This window comes from Podarcis raffonei, chromosome 10 (assembly GCF_027172205.1).
Source record: "Podarcis raffonei isolate rPodRaf1 chromosome 10, rPodRaf1.pri, whole genome shotgun sequence".
Classification (NCBI taxonomy): Eukaryota; Metazoa; Chordata; class Lepidosauria; order Squamata; family Lacertidae; genus Podarcis; species Podarcis raffonei.
The window spans coordinates 53272029-53296410 of NC_070611.1; the positions used below are offsets into that span (position 1 = coordinate 53272029).

A 24382-nucleotide genomic window follows, 5' to 3' on the forward strand; every position below is an offset into this window, starting at 1 on the left:
AATCTTCAGTTTGGTTTTACACTGCTGTTCACTGCTGGAAACAGAGTTGCTCAGCCAACACAGAATTTAAGCTTGCACTAGCACCCATTAGATGATGTCATGAATTATGTTGGCTGATGGTTGGGTGCACATGGTTTGAGGGAAATGGCTTCGTGGGCCAATTTGGACCTCCAGGAGGCCAAAAGTGGCCACAGGCCAAATTGTCCCCATCTCTAATTTAAAAGATGTATTTCCTGTCTCCTCATCAAGTGATCCCCCAAGTGGCGTACATATTATAACAATACAGAACAAAATAATTAACTTGTCTCCCTTGGTAGTGGGGTGACCAACAGAGAGCTGGGGAGATATTACATTCCTATTGTCTTAAGGGGCCTACTGTGAGCCCAGACACCATAGGCTAATTTCCCTGCAGGAAGCCTGCTTCCAGGCAGAACTGGCTTGTAGTTGTGGGATTATGTGTGATCAGATAAAATGCAGCTTCTGACTTGCCTCTCAGTAGCGGAGAAGCCAAGAGAGATGCTGGGGTGGGTGACATTAACACTTATTTCCAGCTCTCTGGTGTTCCTGCTGCTGTCTTTGCAGGGCTTACAGTGAGCCCAGGGAAAATAGATCCTCTCTCCAGAAAGCATGTTTGAACTCAGTGGGCCTTAACTTCTGTGCAAATTTCCATAGGGCCGGCTGTTATTCACTTGCAGAAACTGAGTTTCTAGTTTTACTGAATCAAATGGAACTACAGACTGATACATATAACTGCTGGGCTGGTCCCTCACTCCAGCGGTAACATCTGTATTCTAATGACCACATGCGTCAGGTGGATGATGCCAGCACTGAGGGAAGAGGTAGCACAATATCTACCCAAATTGTGTGGTTTGGGGTTTCAAGAGGTTACCTCTGCAGCATAGGTTCTGATCACCTGGAAATATCAACCACACTAATTTGATAATAATATATGTCCCATTACTCCCCCAATTGCACACTTAGGTGATGAGTATAGGGAGAAATTGAGAAACTAGAGGGATGTATCATGCTTGGGGAGACCTGAGGCTTGTATAGGCACAAAATGTATTTAAAAACAACTCAAGGGCTAATAATAATAATAATAATAGCTCAGTGAAGAGTGAGCATGACCAGTAGCCACTGAATGTTAAGTATCAAAGGTGTGTAAGTAATAATGGAGCATTCTGGAGAATATCATGATTAGCTTGCTAAAACACTGAACACTCTGATTAGAAGATGAGGATAAACTGTATCATTTTCTTGCAGGTTTTACTTGTATCAACTTAAATGTCAGTATCACATTTAAAAACTTCAAATATAAGAGTTAAGATACTTCAGCAAAGAATGAATGGCTGACATTCTCTAAATATTTTTTGAAAAAGAGCAGATTTCAGAAACATCAGCATGTGTATCCTCAAACCATCTAACTTTCTCAAAGGCATATTTGTGAGAATCTATTTTTCATTGTGATAATAAGGAAAACCTTCCAGACTCACACAGAAACTAGGTCAGGTGCAATCACAGCAGGAAGATTAACAGTTACATTACTCCCTCGAGCCACTAGATTATCCTAGTTGGCTTCTACTGTACTGACTTAAAAACAATAACAACAACTAGTACAATCCCTAAATTTAATTTCTAGCTTTGCTCATAAAAAGTCTGCCACGTTTCTTTCTGTGTTCCCTCTAACAAAGGAATCTGTGTGTTTTGCTTAAAGCTGGAAAGAGATCTGGGTAACTCTTGGATTTTATATTTGGATAGAACCTAATCCAACTGAGTTTGCAATTCATTCCCTCTTAAGACTGTGACCAAATTCAGACATGGTTACAACATCAAACCAGCTTTTCCCCTGTCCCATTTACCCCTGCCTTCTTAAACTTCTATCCTGGAGAACAATGCTAGAGAGCTCGAAAGCATGATCATTCTTGTGACATTTTGGTTTGCTCTAACGAAAGGATTAATCTATTATGGATTTGGAGCTTTAATGGAACAACACAGTTCCTTTTGCTTATTATTGATAAATATAAAATGTAATCATTCGGCAAAGTTAAATAGCTGGAATGTATGTCCAGTTTGACTTCCTGCACTTTCCCCTTCCATTTATCCAATATACACTCTTGATCTGAAGTAGAGGATTAAAACAATATCAGAAAGAAGTGTGTCATATTCTGAAATTTATAGAACCATAGAATTGTAGAGTTGGAAAGGGCCACAAGGGTCATCTAGTCCAGCCTTCTGCAATTTTAATGCACAGAGTAATAAGGGATTAAACTTTATTTTTAAATATCTCAATATTTTGTCTCTTGTAGCAGGCAGTTCCAGACACCACAGAGGAACATACAAGAGATCATAGAACAGTGGGTACTAACTCCTAGCTTCTTGCAGTCATTTTAGGAATGCCCAAAACATGCCAAAGGATTGCTAGTACATCCCAATTAACAGCCTATATTCTAATCGCTTCCAAATTTTTACACATACCAACTATTTGAATCTCTATTGTGGCTCTATCCACCAGATTGTCTACTTTGACTTTCATGTCGTATTTCCCAGAGTGGATCCTCTCTGCCTTTCGGATGAAGATGATTGTGTCATTTTCACTGTTGCGGATGTTAATTTGGTTCTTATCTACATGAGCTCCATTTTTCTTCCAAGAGACCTTAGGTCTTGGTCTTCCCTGTGGGGGGAAAGCAAACAAACATGTCCACGGACCAAATTTTATATGACTGTAGTATTATTTTACAGTGATCTTTAAATAAGGTTAAACAGAGAATAGCATGTTTAAGTCAAGGAGCTGCTTATTGAACTATAACTGCAGGTTCATTCTGAACACATTGAGATATATTGCATTTCTTTTGTCAAGTTATTTTCAAGGCAGAGGCTTCGAAATAACTCCCTGTGACTTAAATGACAGTAAGAGAAAGCTGCATTTCTGATATTTTGTTTATTTGTATGATATCTTACCTGCTCTTTAGTGTAAGGTCCCAGGGTAGGTTACTCCAATATAATATGCAACAGATTAAACTGCTACAGTTAAAGACAAGCAAATGGTTCAAAATGAAGCAGAACAATATATGGTATTTTCTAAAAAAATGTGGGTCCCACAAAGCAAAATACTTTAACTGTCAAATGCCAGGGTAAATAAGTGCATCTTCAGTAAATGATGAAAGCTGTACAATTAATATGCTAGATTCACCTCTGTGGGGAGGGAGGTCTACAGTTTAGGGGCTACCACAGAGAACTCTCAGGCCACCATTCTCCACATTTCTGGGGGTGACAGGGACTAGCAAAAGAGCCCCTTTTGCAGATCTTAACACCTGAGAAGGTTGAAAGGGTTGGAGACAGTCTTTCAGATATTTGGGGCCTAAGTCTTTAGGGCTTTAAACATTAATGAACATCCTGAAATAGGCTTGACAATGCACATATATGTACTATTATGATAAGCACAGTATTAGTATAGTTTTCGGCGTTTAGCATATACTCTTTAACCTTTTTGACATTACCAGCTAGTACATCTGAACAGATACCATAATTTCCTCTTCTGGTCCTACAAGTATTCAATGAGAGGCTGAAATACCTGTTTCTTCTAGTGACTTCTTGATAGTCCTGAGTAGTTCTGGGACTACTGGAAACTAATATGAACTTTTTTTTTTAAAGAAAGAGCCAGTGATAGGATCTGCATATTATTGAACACAGGCAGAAAATCCAGTAGCACACGCTGCTGTTTTGACAATACAGGCAGCCCCCCATTTACACGCGTTCAATACGTATGTGACCGTGTATACATGCATCACGTCAAACCCAGAAGTGATCCATAAATGTCATAAAGACATCACTGAAATGTCACTAAAAGGGCAGAATAGGGGCAGAGTGGGGTGTTTGAAGGCTGTTTCAATGGGTTTTAATTATACGTGATATCACCAATGTGAACAATGCCTTGGAATGTAACCCCTGCGTAAATGGGGGGCTGCCTGTGTCATGCAGACATTCACATAAAAAATTATATTTATTTGTTTCTTACCTGGAAGGGAATAACAAGATTCACAGCTTCTCCAACCCTTCGAACGTATGTTTGCTTTAAGTGTCTTGGCAGACGAATCTTCGGGGGTTCTTAATTTGAAAAAGAAGGAAGGGAAGTGCACTTGTTTAAAAATGTCTTTGATTAACTGGATCTGATCCTGGCTTCATATGCCGGTTAATAAACTGAGATTAAACTGAGATGAGCTGAAGTGCTGGATACAGAGCCTGCAAAACCAGAGCCAGTACTCTTGCTTTGTTAAAGGAAGTTGATTACTTTGGGCTATCGGCAGTGCTACAACCACAGGACTTGCTTCTTTGCTCCATTGTGCCTTTTGGACTCTTTCTTGGTAAAAGGACAGGACAGATGAAATGGGAAACTGTGGTTTAAACAACCATTTTGGCTGTGAGTCCTGGAAGACCTGCTCCCTGCTTTGCAGGCCTTTTTTGCCAGGCCTGGGAGGGTGGGGCCCTGACTGACTCCAGCTACAAAAGCTGAGGCTGCTGAACAGACTCTTGGGGTGGGGTATTGTTTAGGATTTTTGTTGTTGTGAGGCTGTTATTGATATTATTTTTGTATCTTTATTTTTATTTTGGTTGCGTACTTTTTGATGTGTTTTATTTATTGTTTATGACTTTTTTGTTATATTTATAATTGTGTAATTCTTCACGTTTAAGACCCCCTTGAGCATGGTTTAACTAAGGAAAGGTTGCACACAAATAAAATGATGTATGCATGCATGCATCTAAGTGCTGAAGCTGGACCACAAAGCAGCAAGCATGAGGGTGTGATGACCATGCCGGTCCAATACCCATTCTTGGTTCAATAAGACATGAGCTTAAGTCAAGATTGTTGCATGCGAATTGAGCCTAACTGTTTTCTAAAGTTTTCTCAAAGACAATATTTGGCAATGGTAAATTGGGGGGGGGGCGACCTAATTAACACACACTTTCAATACAGTAAGAGAACTCAAACGCAACAATCACTCAAAATTCACACTTCTCTGAATTTTGTGATGCAGTTCTCCAGCCAATGTTTACAAAAATGTACATATTAGGGGGAAATGTGCATACAATGCATATATTAGTGAAAATAATAGCATTATATTAAAGGAAATGGCTTGCAAAAATATGTACATTAGTCAAAACTGCGTACAAAATTTCTCCTAATTCACAGGGAGTATTCAAAATATTCAAATTTTCATTAGGACTTAAAAAAAAAACACGGATTGCTGCAGAAATGTGGAGAACTGAATTTCAGATTGTAAGAATGAGAAACTGAGGGAACCAACATGGACAGATCCCTCCACCCCTAGACATAAGTCAACAGCCCATCTCACCTATCACTTCCTTGACTAAAATTGGCTGTGGATGCAACCGAGGCTCACTGGGACCAGCAGCATTCACAGCTTTTACTCGAACAAAGATTTTTGATCCAGTTGGCAGGCCAGTGATGGTGAATTTTGTTTTGTCTGTGAGTTCTGGATTGGCCACAATCCATTCTTCCGCTGAAGTAGGATAAAAAGCAAAAGGAAGGAAAGGACAGAAATTGATAATTATATGTATGAAATGTGCTTGTGAATCACTAATTCATTTTTTAAAAAAATTAAGTGTAGCAAACTCAATATATTTCACTTCCTGGAAGTATTTTGCAGCCAAACCACCAGTTTCTAATTTAAGGAAGCATATGAAGACTGTAAGAAATAAATGTTATTTACCACTTTCCTCCATTTTAAAAATCGACTAATACATTTATAATTAAAATTATAATCCCGAAGGGCAGGCAATCAATATATTATTGTACTGCCTCCTTAAAGGAATGTTAACATGCAAGCAACATGATAATTATTAGTTGCAGTAACAGAATTTCACATGGAAGTTGATATCCAGAACACAGTTTCAGTCTAAATAATTTCCTATCTCTTTTAAATAAAGTTTTCTAGTTTTATTGTTGCAAAAATAATCAATGTGCAGGTATTATGCAGACACAGAATCATTATCCACACATGCAGCTGTACTGCTTCTATGTACCATGAATGCTTCTTTGTCCAACTCATATTGCCCTCAGTCATGTTTACACATACATCTCTGCTGTCCACTAAGTGATCCATGTTTTTCTATTGCTGCCACAACATTTCCCTTTAAACAATATTCAGAGTTCTGAAATGCTCGGAAAAACCCCAAGTAAACTGTAATCCTGGATGGTGATGCAAGCCCACACAGACCATAAATAGGTATTCACATGTATGTATGAAACTTGATTCAGAACTATGTGGTTGCTCCCATGTGCACATGGAATACCCAGCAGGCAAATGTCAGCCACCCAAATCTCTGAAATAAAAAAATCCCAAGCTACTGAAAGCACACATTGCAAATTCAGAAGACAGCATGTTAGCAAAAACGATTTATTCACTGATGTTGCATAAGCTAGTCATTTACACAGCAGAGCACACACTTGAATTTTAGCTTAATTCTTTTGGGCACAGAGTATGAAGGATAAGAGCATAATGGCCCAAACCAACGGCCCATCTAGTCCAGCATCCTGTTCTCACAGTGGCAACCAGGTGCCTGGGGAAAACCTGAAAGCAGGATTTGAATACAATAACACGCTCCCTCCCTGTGGTTTCCAGAAAGTGATATTCAGAAGCATTGCTGCCACCAATCCCGCCCCCCATGATTCCATATCACTAGCATTGAAGGAATATCACTAGCTTCTATAACCCATAAGTTCATTTAGTACCAGTAGCATACAATATTTGCTATTAACTTCCACAACCCAGCTGTATAAGTGGTATGACAATAACATGAAGTTATTTTTCTCTTGCTGGTCATATAAACATGACTTGGCCTTTTTAAGTACACTACAGTTACAAATAAGATATCATTAGTGGAGTGACACCAGGATCAGAGGTAGGGACATGTGGCTTGCCATGTTTATTTGCAAACAGTGAGTGAACTGCAGAGTGAGTTGTCTCAGGAGTAGTAACTTTCAAGAACACTCTGATGATTAAATGATATATAACTGATTACTAGCAGGCTCACAAAAGGTACCAGTAAATGAATGGGACTCTTACCAGCACACAACTTTGGAAGATCACAGCCACATTGCATAGAAAACAACTAGACCACCAGGCAACTTTCAACAGTGGTTAGAGATAAATCATCTATGGTACTTCTAAGTTATAATGGGATTTATCTGTAGCCAACTTCATGAAGATGGGGCCATCAACCTAATCCCAGTCTAAATACTGCATGTATTTATGAATACATATAAAACCAGATTCAGAACTCTGTGAATTATTCAATGCACACATGAAGCTCCAATCAAGCGCATGCCTCCCCATTCACTTCCATGTCAAGGACTAGACTAGGCAAACAAATAGGGATATAGATTTAGGTAGGTAGCCATGTTGGCCTGATGCAGTCAAAATAAATTTAAAAATTGTCCAGGAGCACCTTAGAGACCAACTAAGTTTGTTCTGGGTATAAGTTTTGGTTGCATGCACGCTTCTTCTGTTTCAGTGTATCAGAAGAAGTGTGCATGCACACGAAAGCTTATACCCAGAACAAACTTAGTTGGTCTCTAAGGTGCTACTGAACAATTTTGTATTTTTTTTATTTAAATAGGGATAAATGCATGGAACGGCCCCTGAAATTGCAATGAATGGGGAAAGACTTTGTATGTGAGAGCGCCATGTATGTATTAGAGCTCTACACATCTGGACTGGGACTGTGGCCTTTATATATATAACAGCTTAACTGATACTCAGAACTTTAGAGAGAAAGAAGTTAACTATTATTTTTCTCTAACCAATACAGAATTCACAAATAGCTTCACACACCAGTAGCTGTCTTTTACAGTCAGTTATTGAATAGGCTTTCATACAGAAAGAACAATGCATCATTCACACTTTGCAGACGAAACTAACCACATTATATATTTATATTTAAAAACTGGTTCTTCAGTATTATGTGAGTGGAGACAGTATGCGTTTCAGTAGGTGGATCAATGGATTTGGGCATATACTACCGAGGTTCATTTCCTGCTTCAGCCATAAGCAAGCCACTCTTTCCTAGCTTCAGTTTCCAATTTGCGAAATAATAATAATGATCGATTGCACAGGGCTATTATGAGGATAAGCAAAACAACCGAGTCACGTACAGTATAGTCTGTGCTTTTTTGTGATAGTACCATGTACCATCACCTCCCCCCCCCCCCGCCCATGATGGCCATTTTGTGCAGGTACTTACAGCACTTTTATCAAGATATAAGTTCTGGCACCTTTTGTTTAACCAAAAGAGCACTCTATATAATATAATAATTCCATGAACTTTCCCCCCAAGTCACTGCGGTATTTTTGAAGGCGTATGTAGCAGATAGTGTTCCCTCAAAAACATCACTATTATACTGTTGGGGGAGGGGAATCAATTTCAGTAAGAATGTTTAAATATCTTTGTTGCATACTTTACCTTCCAGGTCATAAGTTGCCTCCAGAAATTCACCTTCATACAGTTCTGCCGATATACCTTATGAGAGTCCACCATTAAAGTTAATTCAGAGACACCCACTTTCACACAGGCAAGATATGAGTCAGTTGTTAGTAATCCCTGTTAGTAACTATACAGAGATATGTACTGCACCTTGAAGAGGAGCTTTGGGATGATCAAGGAATTAGCTAGATAATGAAATAGAGCTTGTTTCTTCTACACATGGCAAACCATTGTTTGCCTGTTTCCCCCCTTGTCCCTTTGCTTCCAGCAGACTGAGGCTCCAACCACAGATCAAGGGGAAACAGCACAATTGGGGGGGAAAGGGGGGAGGATGATGCCGTTGAAAACTCACAGGGTTTTGGTGTCTTCTCTTCAGTCTTGATCAAGCCCCCGTCTGTCTCCTCACTATTAATTTGCTCTGTACCACCACCACTGTCTCCCTTGCCCTCTGTAGTGGGCTCCTGAGGACCTAAATAATTTGGAAAGCACATTTGGTACTTTACAGTCATAGGCAGAGGAGCCTTTGAGACTGGTATATCTGAGCATCCAGAGAGAAAGATGAGGTTTGAAAGAAGAGGAGAGAGGCAGGAGAAATCCATTGAGTAAAAGAGAAGATTTAGCAGGAAGAGAAGATTAAAGTGTAGGCCAGAATAAGAAAGAGAAAGCTAAAAAGAAATAGAGCAGTGGTGTGCAGAGATATATGTTGGTATAAGGTGATCTGGAAGTCTGCTGGCATGATGTATAGTTGCAGTTGACTGAACTCAGTCTCTCTAAGTATTGCCTGTTAAAGAGTTTTCATTCCCGGTTGTTATTTTGCTTTTCTGGCTCCGAACCCCATTGTGCATAGCATGTATGGTTCACTGGATAACATTCAATGATTAAAATCTATTTAAGGATTGGTGTGCCTTGCAAGGTGGGCCTAATGACAAAAGTTTTCAGGTTTTATAACTGTCTTGATATTGGACAATAAAACAGGCAGGAAGCAGAAAACTGGACCTGGAGAGTAATTGTGTTGTTGGGTCTGCTGATGACAGCACTGCTGCAGTGATCTCAACAGGTTTTATTCTTGTGTTGCTGGTGTTTCCATTAAGACCCTGATCCTGAGTTTCATGTGAATATATGTGTCCACATTCAGGACAAAACCTGGGGGAAATAAAGGTGTTGGAAGACAAGCTTTACTTGGGGTTGTTCACCGTGAGGTTGAGAAGGCACCTAACGTTGTTTCAGGGCTTGCTGATTTGAGACAACAGACTTGTTGGATCAAATTTAGGTTATTGTGAGCCACCATATTCTGCTGGTTATGTTTTTGTTATGTTGATTCTGGAGAAAAGGAAATACAAAAAAGGTAAGGGTATCTCTTTTTTCCCCAACATTTTATTTTAGCCAATGAAAACTTCAGTGTCAAATGCAAACTTACAGAAATATGTCTGTGGGGAATTTCCCTTACCCATTTTGCATTTATAATGACTGTTATTCTGAGAGAATAAAAGAGTTGGGAGCCTCTAATCATCCAGGTGCTTATTCCTTTATTTTCAGTTCCCAGTGCCTTCATATTCAATTCTTGATAGCATAGATGAATGACTGAATGAGTTATAATAATTTATTATTAAGGTCGGAGACCAGCTTGTGTACTGAATGAGTTAAGAGGAGCATAATAAATGATCCTGTCACTAAGTCCATGAGCAATGTTTGATCCTTTAAACTTATATGTGTATGTGTAATGTAATATTGGTTCCACTGAAAGCTGAGAATCCCCTTTATTAACTTTAAAGAAGCCACAATGTTTCTCACTTTTCCAAGGTCACTCTGCACTATTATCATAGAAATTGTCTGTGCATTAAAGCAGCCCTAATAAAATTCCATTCAAGGGCAATAGACAAGAGAGAGAGAGAGTAAAAGAGAGAAGGAAAAGAGAATAATTGATAGAATAAGTAAGAAGAAGAGAAGGACAGAACTGAAAAAAGTGACAGCTGAAAGATTGACAGTCAAAGAAAGTATACCTGGAGATCCAGGTGAAATATTAAACGTTGTAGAAAAATTAGTTGAAGGAAAGGTACTGGAAAAAAAGATGAAGAACAGAAATATTCAGGTACTGAAGAAAAAATGAAAGGAAACAAGGCAGAGCAAGAGATATAGAAGTAAACACCAAGTATTTTTTGTATTTTCCAAAACGTTTTGTTCCAAAGTGTTACAATATACACATGAGTGGCATTAACTATATATATATACATACACACACATAAATATATAGGTGTATATCTAGAAATGCAAAGCATAAGTAGAATACACATCATGCACACAGTATTGTCTGTAAAATACATCACTACTGTATTTTATGTGAGGTGGGTAACACCAAAATGGCAGACGTGGCTGTCATTTTGAGGGATCTTCTTAATGCTTTTAAGCCTATCTGAAAGAAAAAAGTAAAAGTTTTGCTCTGTTCAACAGGTACACAAGGAATTTTGTTCTGCTGGACCCTGAAGTGTCCCTTGAAAGACATTTCTACCTATGACGGCTAGATTTATGATTTACTATGCATATCACATCCTCCCCAGTTACAAAGAATTTGGGACTGTTGGCTAATTCATATATTCTTGATTCTTTACTCCAGTTTTTTTGGACTAAAACTCCCATCAACTCCAGTTAGCATGGAGCTGGGCTGAATATTTGGCAAATCCACTTTCCCAGGGAGATGAAGTATGGTATGAAACTTCCATAGGTGTCACAGAAAGCTAACATTCTTGTATTTTCCCCAATGCAGTTCAGACACATTGCTCTTTATCAAGGATATTGCAAAGAGACTGGGCTCTAATGCATTGTGTTAACTTCAATAATAAATCAATTTTCTACAACACCTGTGGTTGCTTTTTCCTGGGGGTTCCCTACCCCAACCTGTAAATTATGCTGCAGTTTTCTTGTTTATGGAAGGCTCTACCAGACGTATTAAAATTTTGTTTAATTTGTCCATTTAAAAAGAAAAGAAAATCTATTTATTTTCCAGTTTTCTTAAATTTCCCACATTGAAGATATTTGGCAATGTGGTAAGGGGTTTAAGTCCCTGTTGGTTTAAACACTCTGCATAGCTATTCATCTATAAATGAGGTTCTTAATAAATAAAATAAAATAATAATAATAATAATAATAATAATAATAATAATAATAATAAGTCTAAACTTCTGCTATAGGGTCAAATAACACATGATGTTAATCACATGGTTTGTCCTTGTGTGCAGGATTTTTTAAAGTGTAGGGACCTAAATCCAGATTAGGACCCTGATATGGGAGGGGGAATAGAAAAGCTTTAGCCATTTGAACCGTATGGCACTCCTATCAGGAATGGGTTCCCCACAGGGGGCAGGGGTAATCTAAATCAGAACTGCATCAGGGAGTAAAGAGTCCCACACCAGGGTCCAAATCCAGACCAGAGGCAGGAAAGAGGGTACTGGCTATACATGAAAGGAAGAAAAATCCTGCACTCAAGGGCAAATCATGTGATTAATGCCATGTGTCGTTTGGCTCATAGTCGAAGAGTAGAATCTATTAAAACACCTTAATACTCTGTAAGGGCTTTGTTCATCAGGGAAATAGTGGCAAGCTTCTGCCAAGGCAAATGATAGCTAGCCATAGCTTACGGCGTGAAGCCACTCACTTGAACCTTTAATCTCAGAGGCGTGAAGGCTGCCTGTTCTTTGCTATTTCTGTTAGGGTGAGTGATGGAGGGCAAAGCAGAAATTGGAGACCATCCACTTTCCTTCCAACTGTTGTCTGCCACTCCTCTGTCCGCCACACAGTGCTCCACTCACTTCCTCTAGAAACAGATACTTCCCAAGCCTCTGGGCTGGTCTTCCTGTACTGTAAAAGTTGTATAGGCTGCCTATACCAGTAACACAGCTACAATTAAATTTAGGGCAAGAATATCCTCCTATTCTTGAACATTTCATAGAATAGCTATTATCCAGGCATTGCAAACTGGGGGTGGGGGGAATGCTTTCCCACATGAACTGTGTAAGTTCTGGACTTCACATAGTCTCCCATTTCCTTACCTGTTCTAGGTCACATCCACATCCACTGTTATTCATTTCAGATCAGTTGCCTTTTTAACTTATATCAAGGCTCTAGAGAGTGACACATTATGTACACAGGAACAACTGCAGTTTTAGAGATCTGATTGACACTGAAAATCTTCATCATATAATAGGGCTGGCTTCAACATGATAAATGCCCCAATTCGCATGCAGCCAGATATGGGTTGAAATAATTAACCCTTATTCAAGTGTGGCAAAGCAGGTGTGATGGCTCAATCACCAGCTCAGCTTGCCTATCAGCACACAAAATCAAAATCAAATCAAATAGGGAAATATTCTGACACATCAAAATTTAGAAGGGCCAATCTAAGAGTTGCGTTGACCTGACCAAGTAAGAAATGACAATGGGAATAAGGGAGGGGCAGTCATATCTCTGCATTAATTCTTGCTTTTCCTTTGTCCTTCATTTTGTTTCTAAAGTAGCACCTAGCATTGCTGCTGTAAGTGGACATGGCATTTCCATATCAGTGTAATACATATTTTACAAGGTTTCAGAATTTTGAGCTGCTGGTCTGGAATGCTAGTTAAAAAGGCAAGACCAATATTATTTTTACCAAAAGTTGGACCAACCATTTAGAAGCCGGATAGGATAGAACCACAGGCTTGACTTGGAGAACCCCCACTTACAATATAGTTGCCTCGATGTGAGTGAAAGCAGTTCTCTATTATAAAAAGTAAAACATCTCTCACCTAACGGAAGAAAAATTCAGTTGTCACTTACTTCCTTCAAAGCAATACTCTATAATATAGCCATCTAAACCTGCAGCTCCAATTTGGTCTGGTGGCCGCCATTTCATGGTTACTGTAGTATCTGTTACGGAATCAACTGCCAGGCAGGTGGGTGGACTCGTGACAGCTGGAAGCAATAAAAGAGAGTGTCTGAGTTTGCAGTACAACCTTTGCTGGATGTTTGCATCAATGTCTATCTGTTAAAGTCCTTTAACATTTTGTTTTGATCTCTTCCTCTTTTGTCCTGTTCCCACTATTTCTTTCATTTTATTTGCAAACTTTCTTCCCCTTGGGATTGTGAGCAGTTTTGTGGAGCACATTAATTAAAAGTTGCTGCAACATTTAAAAGAAAATGGAGGAACTGACTTAGACATATCTTTGATATCCTGATAGTCTGATTATTTGACATCATGTACATTGTATATTATCTACCCACCCAAAGGCACAAAAGGCTTTGAGGGCTCGCTTGGTTTCGAAGTGCCTATGGCATTGACAGCAAACACCCGGACTTCATAGGCAACTCCTTCAATCATCTTTTTGGGCTCAAAAGTTGTTTCTTTAATAAGGTCAAAGTTCAGCCTCATCCACCTGGAACTTTGCTTCTTTTTCCTCTCAATGTAGTAACCTAAACAAATATAAGCAGAATTACAATTATTATTTTTATATGATAAGAAAAACATAGACTCTTACAAATGTATACGTTCTATTATTTCATTAGTTAAAGAGATGGAACTATCAGGAAGAATATTATAAATTTTTAGAATGAAAAAAATAACAATAAAGAAGTCTCATCTTTCTATAAATGTACCTTCTTGGGGGTGTATGGTGTGTGTGTACAGTGGTACCTTGGATTAAGTACTTAATTCATTCTGGAGGTCCGTTCTTAACCTGAAACTGTTCTTAACCTGAAGCACCACTTTAGCTAATGGGGCCTCCCGCTGCCACCACGCTGCCGGAGCACGATTTCTGTTCTCATCCTGAAGCAAAGTTCTTAACCTGAAGCACTATTTCTGGGTTAGCCAAGTCTGTAACCCGAAGCGTATGTAACCTGAAGTGTATGTAACCTGAGGTACCACTGTATAGTTAATTTAGTTAATAATGCAACATCTCTTTTTTTGTTTTGTTTAACCACCATCCTATTGAGTTATATTATTTTTACAAATCTGGCCAATAAATTGTCTTGCACAGATGAAAAAGCTTGTAACAAGGTGTATATTGGTTGTTCTTGCTTTTGCTCATATTGGAAGGTAGTCTTGGGGTTCCTTGTTATGTTATATACTGTAATTTCCTGTATGGTATCCATTACTACCTTCCAGAATTGCTTTATTTTTGCTCAAAATGCATTTATAAAGTACAAAAATACATGTATAAAATCTGCTTTTTATGCATCCAGAAATTCATATTAATTTCATAAATTTTGCTTAGTTTGGAGGGAGATAGGTGCCACTTGTAAGCAAGTTTGAAAAAATGTTATTTGTGGTTTACACTTATTAATAAACATGGTATCATTTTATGCAGCCAGGTCCAATCATCTTGATCTATAAGGACGTTAGCTGATTAATAATAGCTGATTAATATAAGCATAAATGTAATATCATTGGCTAATGGCCCAGAACTTCTAAAATGAACAAAAGTGAACATCACAGAAAGTATTTGTTTGACCTGGACAGCACAGTGGTATCTGAATAGGTCCCCACCCCACATTTCCTAGAGAAAGCAAAAACCACCAGTTAAAATGTTTCTGCTTATCCATGGAATGCCATGTAGCTGAAACACCAGTTTGATTTCTTGTGCAAACTGTCCACAAAGCATATTACATGGCCTAAAGCTATCTATATTTACACTATTCAAACATCTCAAGGCTGCTTTATACATGTTTCCTAGAAACAGGTAATAACTGATTTTGAATCAAGTGTGGGCAGTACTAAATAATACAAGAAACATATGACTGTTGCTGAAAGTTGCCTCTCCATATCAATTCCTCCTCTCAAATCTTGGTGACAATATGTAGTATATCCTCAGGCTCACTACTCACACCTGCTCTTGAGCACTACCCCTTAATCTCCCCACCCCCCAAAGTTTTTCAATCATTGCCAGGCACCTGGGACTCGGAACCACCATTTTAATTTCCCAGAATGCCACAGAGCATTGTAACCTTGGGGGCATTGTGAGAAAATTAAATGATGGCTCCCAGTCACCTATTGGCAGTTGGATCACTGCTGGCAAAGGCTTGCTGTGAAGCTAGTAAAGTCTCTTGGACTGTGGTTCCAAAGCACCCAAAAACCAGATGGCTGTCAGGTATTTGGAAAGCGCTTTGCAAGCGACTTTGTCATGGGGGCAGGACAACCCACCTGTCATAAGATTGACAGGTGGTTTGTCCTGCCCACCTGTCAAAGGTGGCCCAGGGGGGTGGAGACAAATATTGATCTAGCCTACCAGACTGAAAAGGTTTCCCTGAATGTGTGATGCAATGTTTATAATACTCCAAGTTTCTCTTCCTTCAAAAGTGATAGTCAATAAAGTGAAACTAGGGTGGGAAAGTTGGAGGCAATTACTGTTATGTCACATGATGTTTTTCTACATGTTTCCAGACACACAGAGAGAAGGCTGTGCAAGTTTTTTGCCTGTATATAAAATGGTATCTATGAAGTCATATACACAAGATGAAAATCTCCTTTGTTGGTTCTCAGAAAATTCTATTTTAAGAGACAGCAGCTAGATGCCCACCATGTGGGCACCAACTCAGAGGTTCCTATTAAATTTGACAGTAAAAAGCTAGGAAATATCAAAATAGCTGTGCACATGCTAGATCTACTTACCTAAGATAGGCGACCCACCATCATATGCTGGTGGTTCCCAGTTCATAATGCACCAATCTTCTCCTACATCAACCACATTGGGTGCCGCAGGAGGGTCAGGAATATCTGTTGCAAGCAAAAATATTTTTATTTCCTTGGATAGCCCCCCCTACTAAACGTGCTGATATTGCTGTACAGTGAACTGTTTATTGCTTATCACTAAAACTGGAGCAAAAAGTAGACCTTTAATAAACAAACTGCAAAAAAATATTCTAGACAAGACCGTGGTGTAAATCAGCACTCAACTACAAAGAAGTTCATTGGCAGTCTTTGAAACAATAATTAGTCCAGTTTGTACATCATATTAAACCATGCTGCACAAACACCCCCTCAGTGTTCTTCTTCCATTCACGCTGCTGCACCACAGACAAAACAAGTCTTTGAAGTGATAATTCTGTCAGGGCAAGCATTTCAGCTTACCAGGCAAAATTATCCCCCTCTCCTCCCCCTGCATGTTGTTCCAGGGGTTCTCCCAACCTTCCCAGAGTCAATTTTGAGGAGACATGCAGGGGGAGGAGAGTGGAAAAAGCCCAATTCCTCAAACAGAAGTCCTTCTTCAGGGCTTATTAGTTGAATCCTACCTGGAGTCTGGCTTATCATATCATCCAAACCTTCACAGAACAGAAACAGTAAGTGAAGAACAAACCTTGGTTACCACTCATGGTTTGTTTGAAGAGAAAAAAACATGAGGTAAGATTTGGGTGACATATCAAGACATAGTCTGGGTTGTTTTGTCAGTGACACAGTAGGAAAGGAGCACTGCAGGAACTTTTGAGCAATGTGTACAAGCACATTGAAACTATGCTTTAATGCGACAAGCAAACCAGGCCATCATCTCTTACCTCAGCTCATTTTAAATTTAGTTTTGTATACCACTCAAACACTTTTTCTGAACATTGAACAGCATAGTTTAAAAGCTATTACTTTTTCAAGAAAAGAAGCAAAAATCAAATGCAATCATATTAAAAAATTAAAAAGCAGAGGGGAGGGGAAACCCATAAAATCAGTGAAGCTAAAAACTATGGCTTGTATTCCATTTTTACTCAAGAGTAAATGTATTAATGGACAGGATTAACTTAGATCCATTAATTTCAATGGGTCTGCTCTGAGTAAAAAGTTACTTGGCTACAGCCCTATGAAGTACTTTGTATACTGAAAAGACCCATAGAAATGATAAATAACAACGCAGAACTAAGTAGAGCAGTCTTGGTACAAAAGTATTGAACTGGAAAGACTTACCAACCACTTTGATGTTGATGTGGGCTGTGTCTTCTCCTGCCTCATTCTTTAGCATTATTCTGTAGACACCTGAGTCATCTCTCTCAGCTGAATCAATCACCAAACAACTGCTGTCTGGGTAATTATCTGCCCGTATTCTGGCTGCAGGATCCATGAGCCACTATCAATTATGCAGGGGAGGGGAGGAGGAGAGAGAGTTTACACCATGGGATTGAAAACCACCAGGAGATTACCAAATAAGAATCAAAGCATGATATCGAAATAGAAATCTGCAATACAAAAATCTAACAAAAATCTAACTGCCAACAGGAGTAAACACATGTTTAATATGGAGCATGTCAATGGGTCACACACTCTATAGTACAGTCATACCTCATGTTATGTTTGCTTCATGTTATGTTCTTTCAGGTTATGTCCCGCAGTGACCTGGAAGTACCGGTAAGGGTTACTTCCAGGTTTCGCCGCTCGCGCATGTGCAGAAGTGCCAAATTGCACCGCACACCTGCACAGATATGGCGCTTCAGGTTGCATTCTTTTCATGTTGCGAACGGGCCTCTGGAACGGATCACGTTCACCAGAGGTACCACTGTAATGTCCAAAATGGTATCACAACTTCTTTTGGTACTACCACTAGAAGCAGCATTACAGACCATAGTCCCTTACAAAAGCATGTAGGAGGTGCTGGGGTGGAGTGCAACTGAGAATGAATCAGCCACCACATAGCAAGCTATAATCTGTGCAGTGAAATGAGCATCTACACAGGATGTTTTTAGAACGTTATTAACTCTCCACCCAACTCTCTTGCCACACTTCCTCCCAATAAACCACCCTTTCTTTGACACACACCCTCTCTCTGCCTTCTGTACAGGTGAAATACATTGTGGGCAGTCCCTACAAATCTGCCTAATTATTAAGTAGTTAGACTGAGATGCAACCGGCAGGAGTGAACTGCAGTTCAGCACTAGACCACATGACTTGAATGCAGAAGTTCCTGAGTTCAATCTCTAGCATTTTCAGTTGAATGTATCTTGGGTAACAGTGTGAAACAGAGCACCTCTGCTGTCAGAGTAAAAAATACTGGGCTGAATGGACAAACAGTCCAACCATGCAAAAGGCAGCTTCCTGTGTTCCTATCACAAGCAGCACCACACAGAACATACCACTTGTTGACACACATTTGTGTAACTGCAGTAGGGACAAGACAGACCCCTCCAGCATAAGACATGAGGGACATAAATCCCTCCATCTTCGAAACCTATTGTGAGCTGAGTCACCCAGCACATCACTAGGAGGAATGGTGAGATGGTAGGATGACTATTGATTAAATGGTACTCGCACTTTCACTTGAATCCATTGCTTATTCCTTACCCTCTTCTCCCCCTTGCACTATTTCATACAAAATGATAACTGGCTTTTACATTTTATTGTGAAAATAACCACAGCAATTATGGAGCTTCTCATAGGTTAGGCATCCTCCTGTTTTAAGGACAGGATGTTTAGTCAATGATGGCTCACTCTTCTGCTTCAGAAGGTTCTGGGCATGCATCTTCTGCTTTTTATCAAAAAGGTCCCAGATTCAGTTCCCAACATCTGACAATAGGGTTGGGAATGTCGCCTGTCTAGCAAGCTACTGCCAGTCAGTCTTGACATTACAGAGCAAGAGAGACCAATGATCTGATTCAGTATAATGTGCTTCCTGTGTGCTATAGGCTAGGAGCAATCATTAACCACCCAAAATTTAGCTCAAAGTTATGCCACTGTTGATATAGGTTACTCTGCTACCCATATTTTATTATAAAACACAACAAAACTGATAATTTTTAAAGACTTGACATCAGATTGCAGATATATGTCTATGTTATAGTTGTACCTTGTCTCCTCTGCTCCACATAATCTTTGGAGCAGGCTCTCCAGAGACAGGAATTTCAAGACGTAACTTGGTTCCTGCTACAACTGTCACTGTATTGCCATCACCAAGCCCATCAAGGTGGATTTTAGGAGGATCTGCAAAATTGAGACACTGAGGAATTTGCACCATGAGAAGAACATTTCATTATGTACAAAGCCTAACAGTACAGAAAGCAGCAGATGAAAACTTTCTAAACTTGTCCATTTTTTTTATGCTTGAATCCTGGAATTGACAAATCATCCCGTCCTATATGCTGTCCCAAACATTGTTAGCTAGCCATCCATACAACAATTGGCTCCCTCATCTGGTGCATTCAGAAATGTTACACATTTTTGGTTCTTTCATATGTTATAATCAGGAATATTACAGATTTTCCCCAGCTTCAGTATCCCTTCACCATATGTGTCTTATGGCATACTTATCTTCATAAGACTGTCCTCTGAAATACTGAAGAATATATCTCCCTCTTAGCAGGTATGAGCAGCCTTTTGCCCTTGAGATGTTGTTGAACTACAGCACCGAACCAGCCAGCGTGGCCACTGGACAGGAATGATGGGAGTTGTAGTTCAGCAACACCTGAAGGGCCAAAGATTCCCCACACCTGTTCTTAGAAAAGATGGTCCAAACAAAGCCAACCTAAAACAAAGGGATGGCATAAAACATCTCACCAGCCAGGGAAGCAGTGATGCTGCTCTCCAGACCAGAGCCATAGCTAGGTGATCTTGTGCCCCTGGCAGAACCATCCAGATTGCACCTCCTAGCCACGGACAAGTTAGCTCTTCTTTTCGCCTCTCCTCCAACCCCGCCCCCCATTCAATTCACTCTCTATTAAAAACTATTTCTTATGAGGCAATAATACATATTTATATTTATGGACATCTTTTTAGCCAATTTTGCACACACATACCCCATCGCCTCTGCCCCCGGCGAGGGCCCACCTCGCCACCCCCTAGCTACGGCCCTACTCCAGACTAATGGCCAAACCAGGCAATGATGCAGCATTAGCTCCAAACCTGGACATTATACCAGCTTCCTATTCCACAGATTATTGGAACCCACCTGAACCAGAAGGAAACCCCAGGTTCTAAGGGAGATATGAGAGTAGCAGGACAAAGCCAAAACACATTGAAAAAGATGAGAAAACATCCTGCAAGTCATCCCACTGTTCAGAAGTTTGTTCAACTGCAATATTGGCTTGTGGCGGACCTTTCACCTGACCTTGAACAAAAGCAACTATAGGCTGTGCTGTGGTTTTAAAAAGCAGTCAGCCAACAGCATCTGGAGAGTCACATCCTTAACCTAGTCCAACCTTCTTTTCAATGCAGTATCTAAATATAGCCCTCCATATACCTTTTACAATAAATGTTCTGCTCTCTCTTCTGTCCCCTTGTGTTCCAGATGAGTAGCAGTGTTGCAAAAAGAACAATAAGGAATCCAGTGGGATCTTTAAAACTATCAATTTTACTGTGAAAAAACCTCTCTCTCTCTCTCTCTCTCTCTCTCTGTGTGTGTGTGTGTGTGTGTGTGTGTGTGTGATATCTTTGTTGTTAGTCAATAAGGTACCACAAGACTCTTTGCTGCTCTTGCTACAACAGATACACATGGTTGACCCTCGAATGTATCTCACTATGCAAGCCCCAGTGAACTGCAGGCATAGCTTCCAGCTCTACCAATTTCCCAGTATGACACAAATGTTCAAATGCAGGGAACAAAAGCAACCACTAGCAAATCATCTAGCTGATCCAATCTCTGCTTTAAGGCCAACAGTACATTATCCCTGTGATCCATGCAGGCCTGCCTCTGAATATTAAATAGCACATGAAACATTTTAAAAAAGGAACAAACAGGAACTCAAAAGTTACCTATAATATGCACTTTGCAGGGGATGTTGACATTATAGGCATCTGGAACAAACATGTACTCTCCATCATCCTCAATGAGTGATTTATCAACAATTAGCCGATGGATTCTGTGGAAAATCAAGACAGAAAATTTAAAGGAAAAAAATATGCAAGAACTTAAAGTATGAGACCATAAACTATACACTGCATTATATGACAATACAATTCTAATGTCTTATGAATTAGACCCAAATTGTTTCATATTTCTGAATGCAAAGATGAGTTTACACCTACATTTTTACAGACATTTCATACCATCAAGTTTGTAAGAGGAAGAACTGATAGATGCCACTAAAATTTATGGGCTCCTCCTCCTGTGTGTGCAGCTATAAATGATTTCTGCCCTTTTGATTTCTGATTTTCAAATTATGATGCCAATACCATTTTTACTACTTTAGCAGCTGGGTGCTCATCTACTGTCCTGAGAATAGAAGCAGCACTCATGTAGCAGCACTGATCTGATTGCTGCTCCCCCCCCCAACCTAGTTATTAATTTAAAACACATCAGGAAATGTTAATTATGAGTCTTCCTTTACTCATCTAGTTTGCCCCTTTTTTTGGTTATAACTATATGGGTCTTACTTGTTTTTCATAACCAGAATATCCCAAGATGGCTGTCATTTGAAATCAACAACCTTTATCCTTGTTGTTGAGCTTTTTTTTAAGTTTTCCCAGACATTTCAGCAATCCCGCCCCTCATGCTACTTACGAGGGCTGAATACCTGCCGGACATATGGCAACCCTACCTATCTGTAGTAAAGGAATGGCTCCAGGCATTTTTTAACCCTGATCTTCAAGGATTACTGTTTTGCATGCCTACCTTCCTTTGTGATATATCTTAATGCGGTCACTGGGTTGGAGAAGCTGCCCATTTTTGTACCACTTCCCTTCTACGTTCTCAGAGATCTCACATTTCAGGGAGAGCTCTTTGCCAAGCCTCACAGTCTGGTCTTCCAATGGATGTAATATCTTAAGTGGCCTCACTTTGAAACAGAGAAATGAGAAAAATTATTGCAGCAGTTCATCATGATCTGTTTATGTCAGCGGTGCTGAACTGGAGCATATCCGGACCACAGGAAGCTACTGTGGTCCAGTACTGTGTACTGTGAGCTCCAATGTGCATCTAAGAACCTACCAAGTTTTGTATTAAGATCAAGCAAGACATGAATTGCCTGAATACAATTAACATGCATGTTTTTATTCTGTAAGTAGCAGCCACAAATAGCTGAATCAGATAGGCAATTTTTGTTAGGTTCATGGCAGGGAGAGAAACTTCTCCCCAGCTCCACAGTCCTCCTGAGGCTGCTCAATCTTTCCCAAGTCTGCTATATATAGAACAAATATGTACATTGACTGAATTTATGCAATTAACTTATTTTCTAGTTAGAAGCAGTGCCTATTAGCAGTGCTGTCCATAACTGAATTCTCAGTTAACAGCATAAAAAGTATAAGCATGCAAATAATGGCTTAGAAATAGCAAAAAAATAGTACAATGTTCATGTTCCCCAGTAGTTGCTTAAAAGGAGACACTTTCACTTGCTTGTCCCGCATGTGTGTGCTGAGTAGAACTCGGAGGCTTCTGAAGGCATCACATGTACTATTTCTAGCACAACTAGAACACCATACCCCACTCCCCACACTTACAGTCAACTTTTAGTTTACAAGATGATTGTCCTCCTGTTGTCATCACTGAATAAGTTGCATTGTCAGCTTTGGTTCCTTCCTCGATGATTAGAGTGTGTTTTTTACCCTCAACCTTCACTTTGTATCGAGATTTACTATCAAGAGGCAGCTCCACACCATTTTTAAACCTGTTCAGGAACAACAACCAAAACAAAAAGGTGACTGTCTGCTGATAAGAACTCACAATCTTTCCTGCTTGGAAATACGCCCTGGAAAAACTTTCTGGTAGATTTGAAAGACATTCTTCTGAGAAAAAGGACAAGGCGCACCCCTACCTGTGCGGTTCCACTTGCCAGAAGCCCATCGGACTGGCAGTGGCATCTTACTTCAATAATGGAAACAGGACAGCACACCTGAGAGCAGGAGGCTCACTCAGGGGATGCAGGGCAGGCCGTGTGCAACATAGAACTCTGTCCTCCAGCACCTTGCTTCTGCTGCTACTGTTCCCTGTCCCCACTCCATCCACCAACTCAGCGCCTGCTGAATGAAGCACCCACCTGCCTCTACCTAATGGTAGGGTTGTTAAGACAAAAGCAAATATTTCCATAAAGAGGGTCCCCTTTAAAAATGTAAGTTGCCGCTTTCACAATATTAATATTCCCCCCCCCCTCTCTCTCTCTCTCACACACACACACACACAGATTTTATTTTTATATTTATGAGATGTTTGGTTTTGATTTTTATTGCAATTAGCTTTTCATTGACCACAAATAATGTTTATCGCTGTGGCAGAATCCCTCCCCCCAATGAATAGCTTTTCATGTGATAATCATCATGTGAAAGGGTTGTCTCATTACACTGGTACTAGTTTATTATTAAAGACGTCTCTGTCCTACGAGCTCTGGATTAACAGTAAATTGAACATAGTTGCAACTTTGTTCCTCAGTGATCAGGGTGAGGTTTTTTTTTATCTTCAATCTTCATTTTTCTAATGGAAATGTATCATCAAGGGGCAGCTCCACGCCATTTTTAAATCTGATCAAGCTGAACAAGCCATGAGTGGCAATCAAAAAGTTGATGGATATGGCTGCGGTCACTCAGCAAAGATATGGAGCAATCACGAACACCTACACTTTCATCCTCTTACCATGTTGTTGATGCATATGGCATAACTGGCATTTGGATAGCTTTTCTGTTATATTTTGCCCAACTGAGTTCAGCAATATGATTTGTCCAAATCCATTTCTCTTAGGGTTTAGGTGTACCTGGACACAATCTACACTGAAATTGAAGCTGATCTGAACAAGGAAAGCCTTATTTTTTCTGTGCCAGGGGATGCTCCTTGCATAAACCTTTGCTTGTACAAAACTCCATGTGCACATGCTGACATTTGCACATGATCCAAAGCTGCTAAACTGCCCTTTGGAACACCTAAAATTAGTAAATTCTCATTGGCCCCCATCATCATGGCCAATAGTTGGGCATGTTGGGGGTTGTAGACCCAACATCTGGAAGGTGCCACACCGGCTACCCCTG

At 39.8% G+C, this 24382-nt stretch overlaps 1 protein-coding gene across 9 annotated transcripts in view; it reads right to left on the reverse strand.

The window, feature by feature from the left end:
• Positions 1-24382, reverse strand: part of MYBPC1 (myosin binding protein C1) — a 92282-nt gene that overhangs the window by 13390 nt on the left and 54510 nt on the right. For 7 of the 9 annotated variants that reach the window (XM_053405054.1, XM_053405057.1, XM_053405063.1 and 4 more), the window contains 12 exons: positions 22868-23034; positions 22044-22206; positions 21185-21291; positions 19284-19417; positions 17414-17573; positions 16136-16240; positions 13753-13941; positions 13309-13443; positions 8855-8971; positions 5352-5519; positions 4016-4104; positions 2476-2671 (listed from right to left, as the gene is read on the reverse strand). In XM_053405054.1, coding sequence (XP_053261029.1) covers positions 2476-2671; positions 4016-4104; positions 5352-5519; positions 8855-8971; positions 13309-13443; positions 13753-13941; positions 16136-16240; positions 17414-17573; positions 19284-19417; positions 21185-21291; positions 22044-22206; positions 22868-23034 — 1730 coding nt within the window. The remainder of the gene's footprint in view (positions 1-2475; positions 2672-4015; positions 4105-5351; positions 5520-8854; positions 8972-13308; positions 13444-13752; positions 13942-16135; positions 16241-17413; positions 17574-19283; positions 19418-21184; positions 21292-22043; positions 22207-22867; positions 23035-24382) is intronic. The other 2 variants (XM_053405061.1, XM_053405062.1) reach the window with 1 other exon arrangement.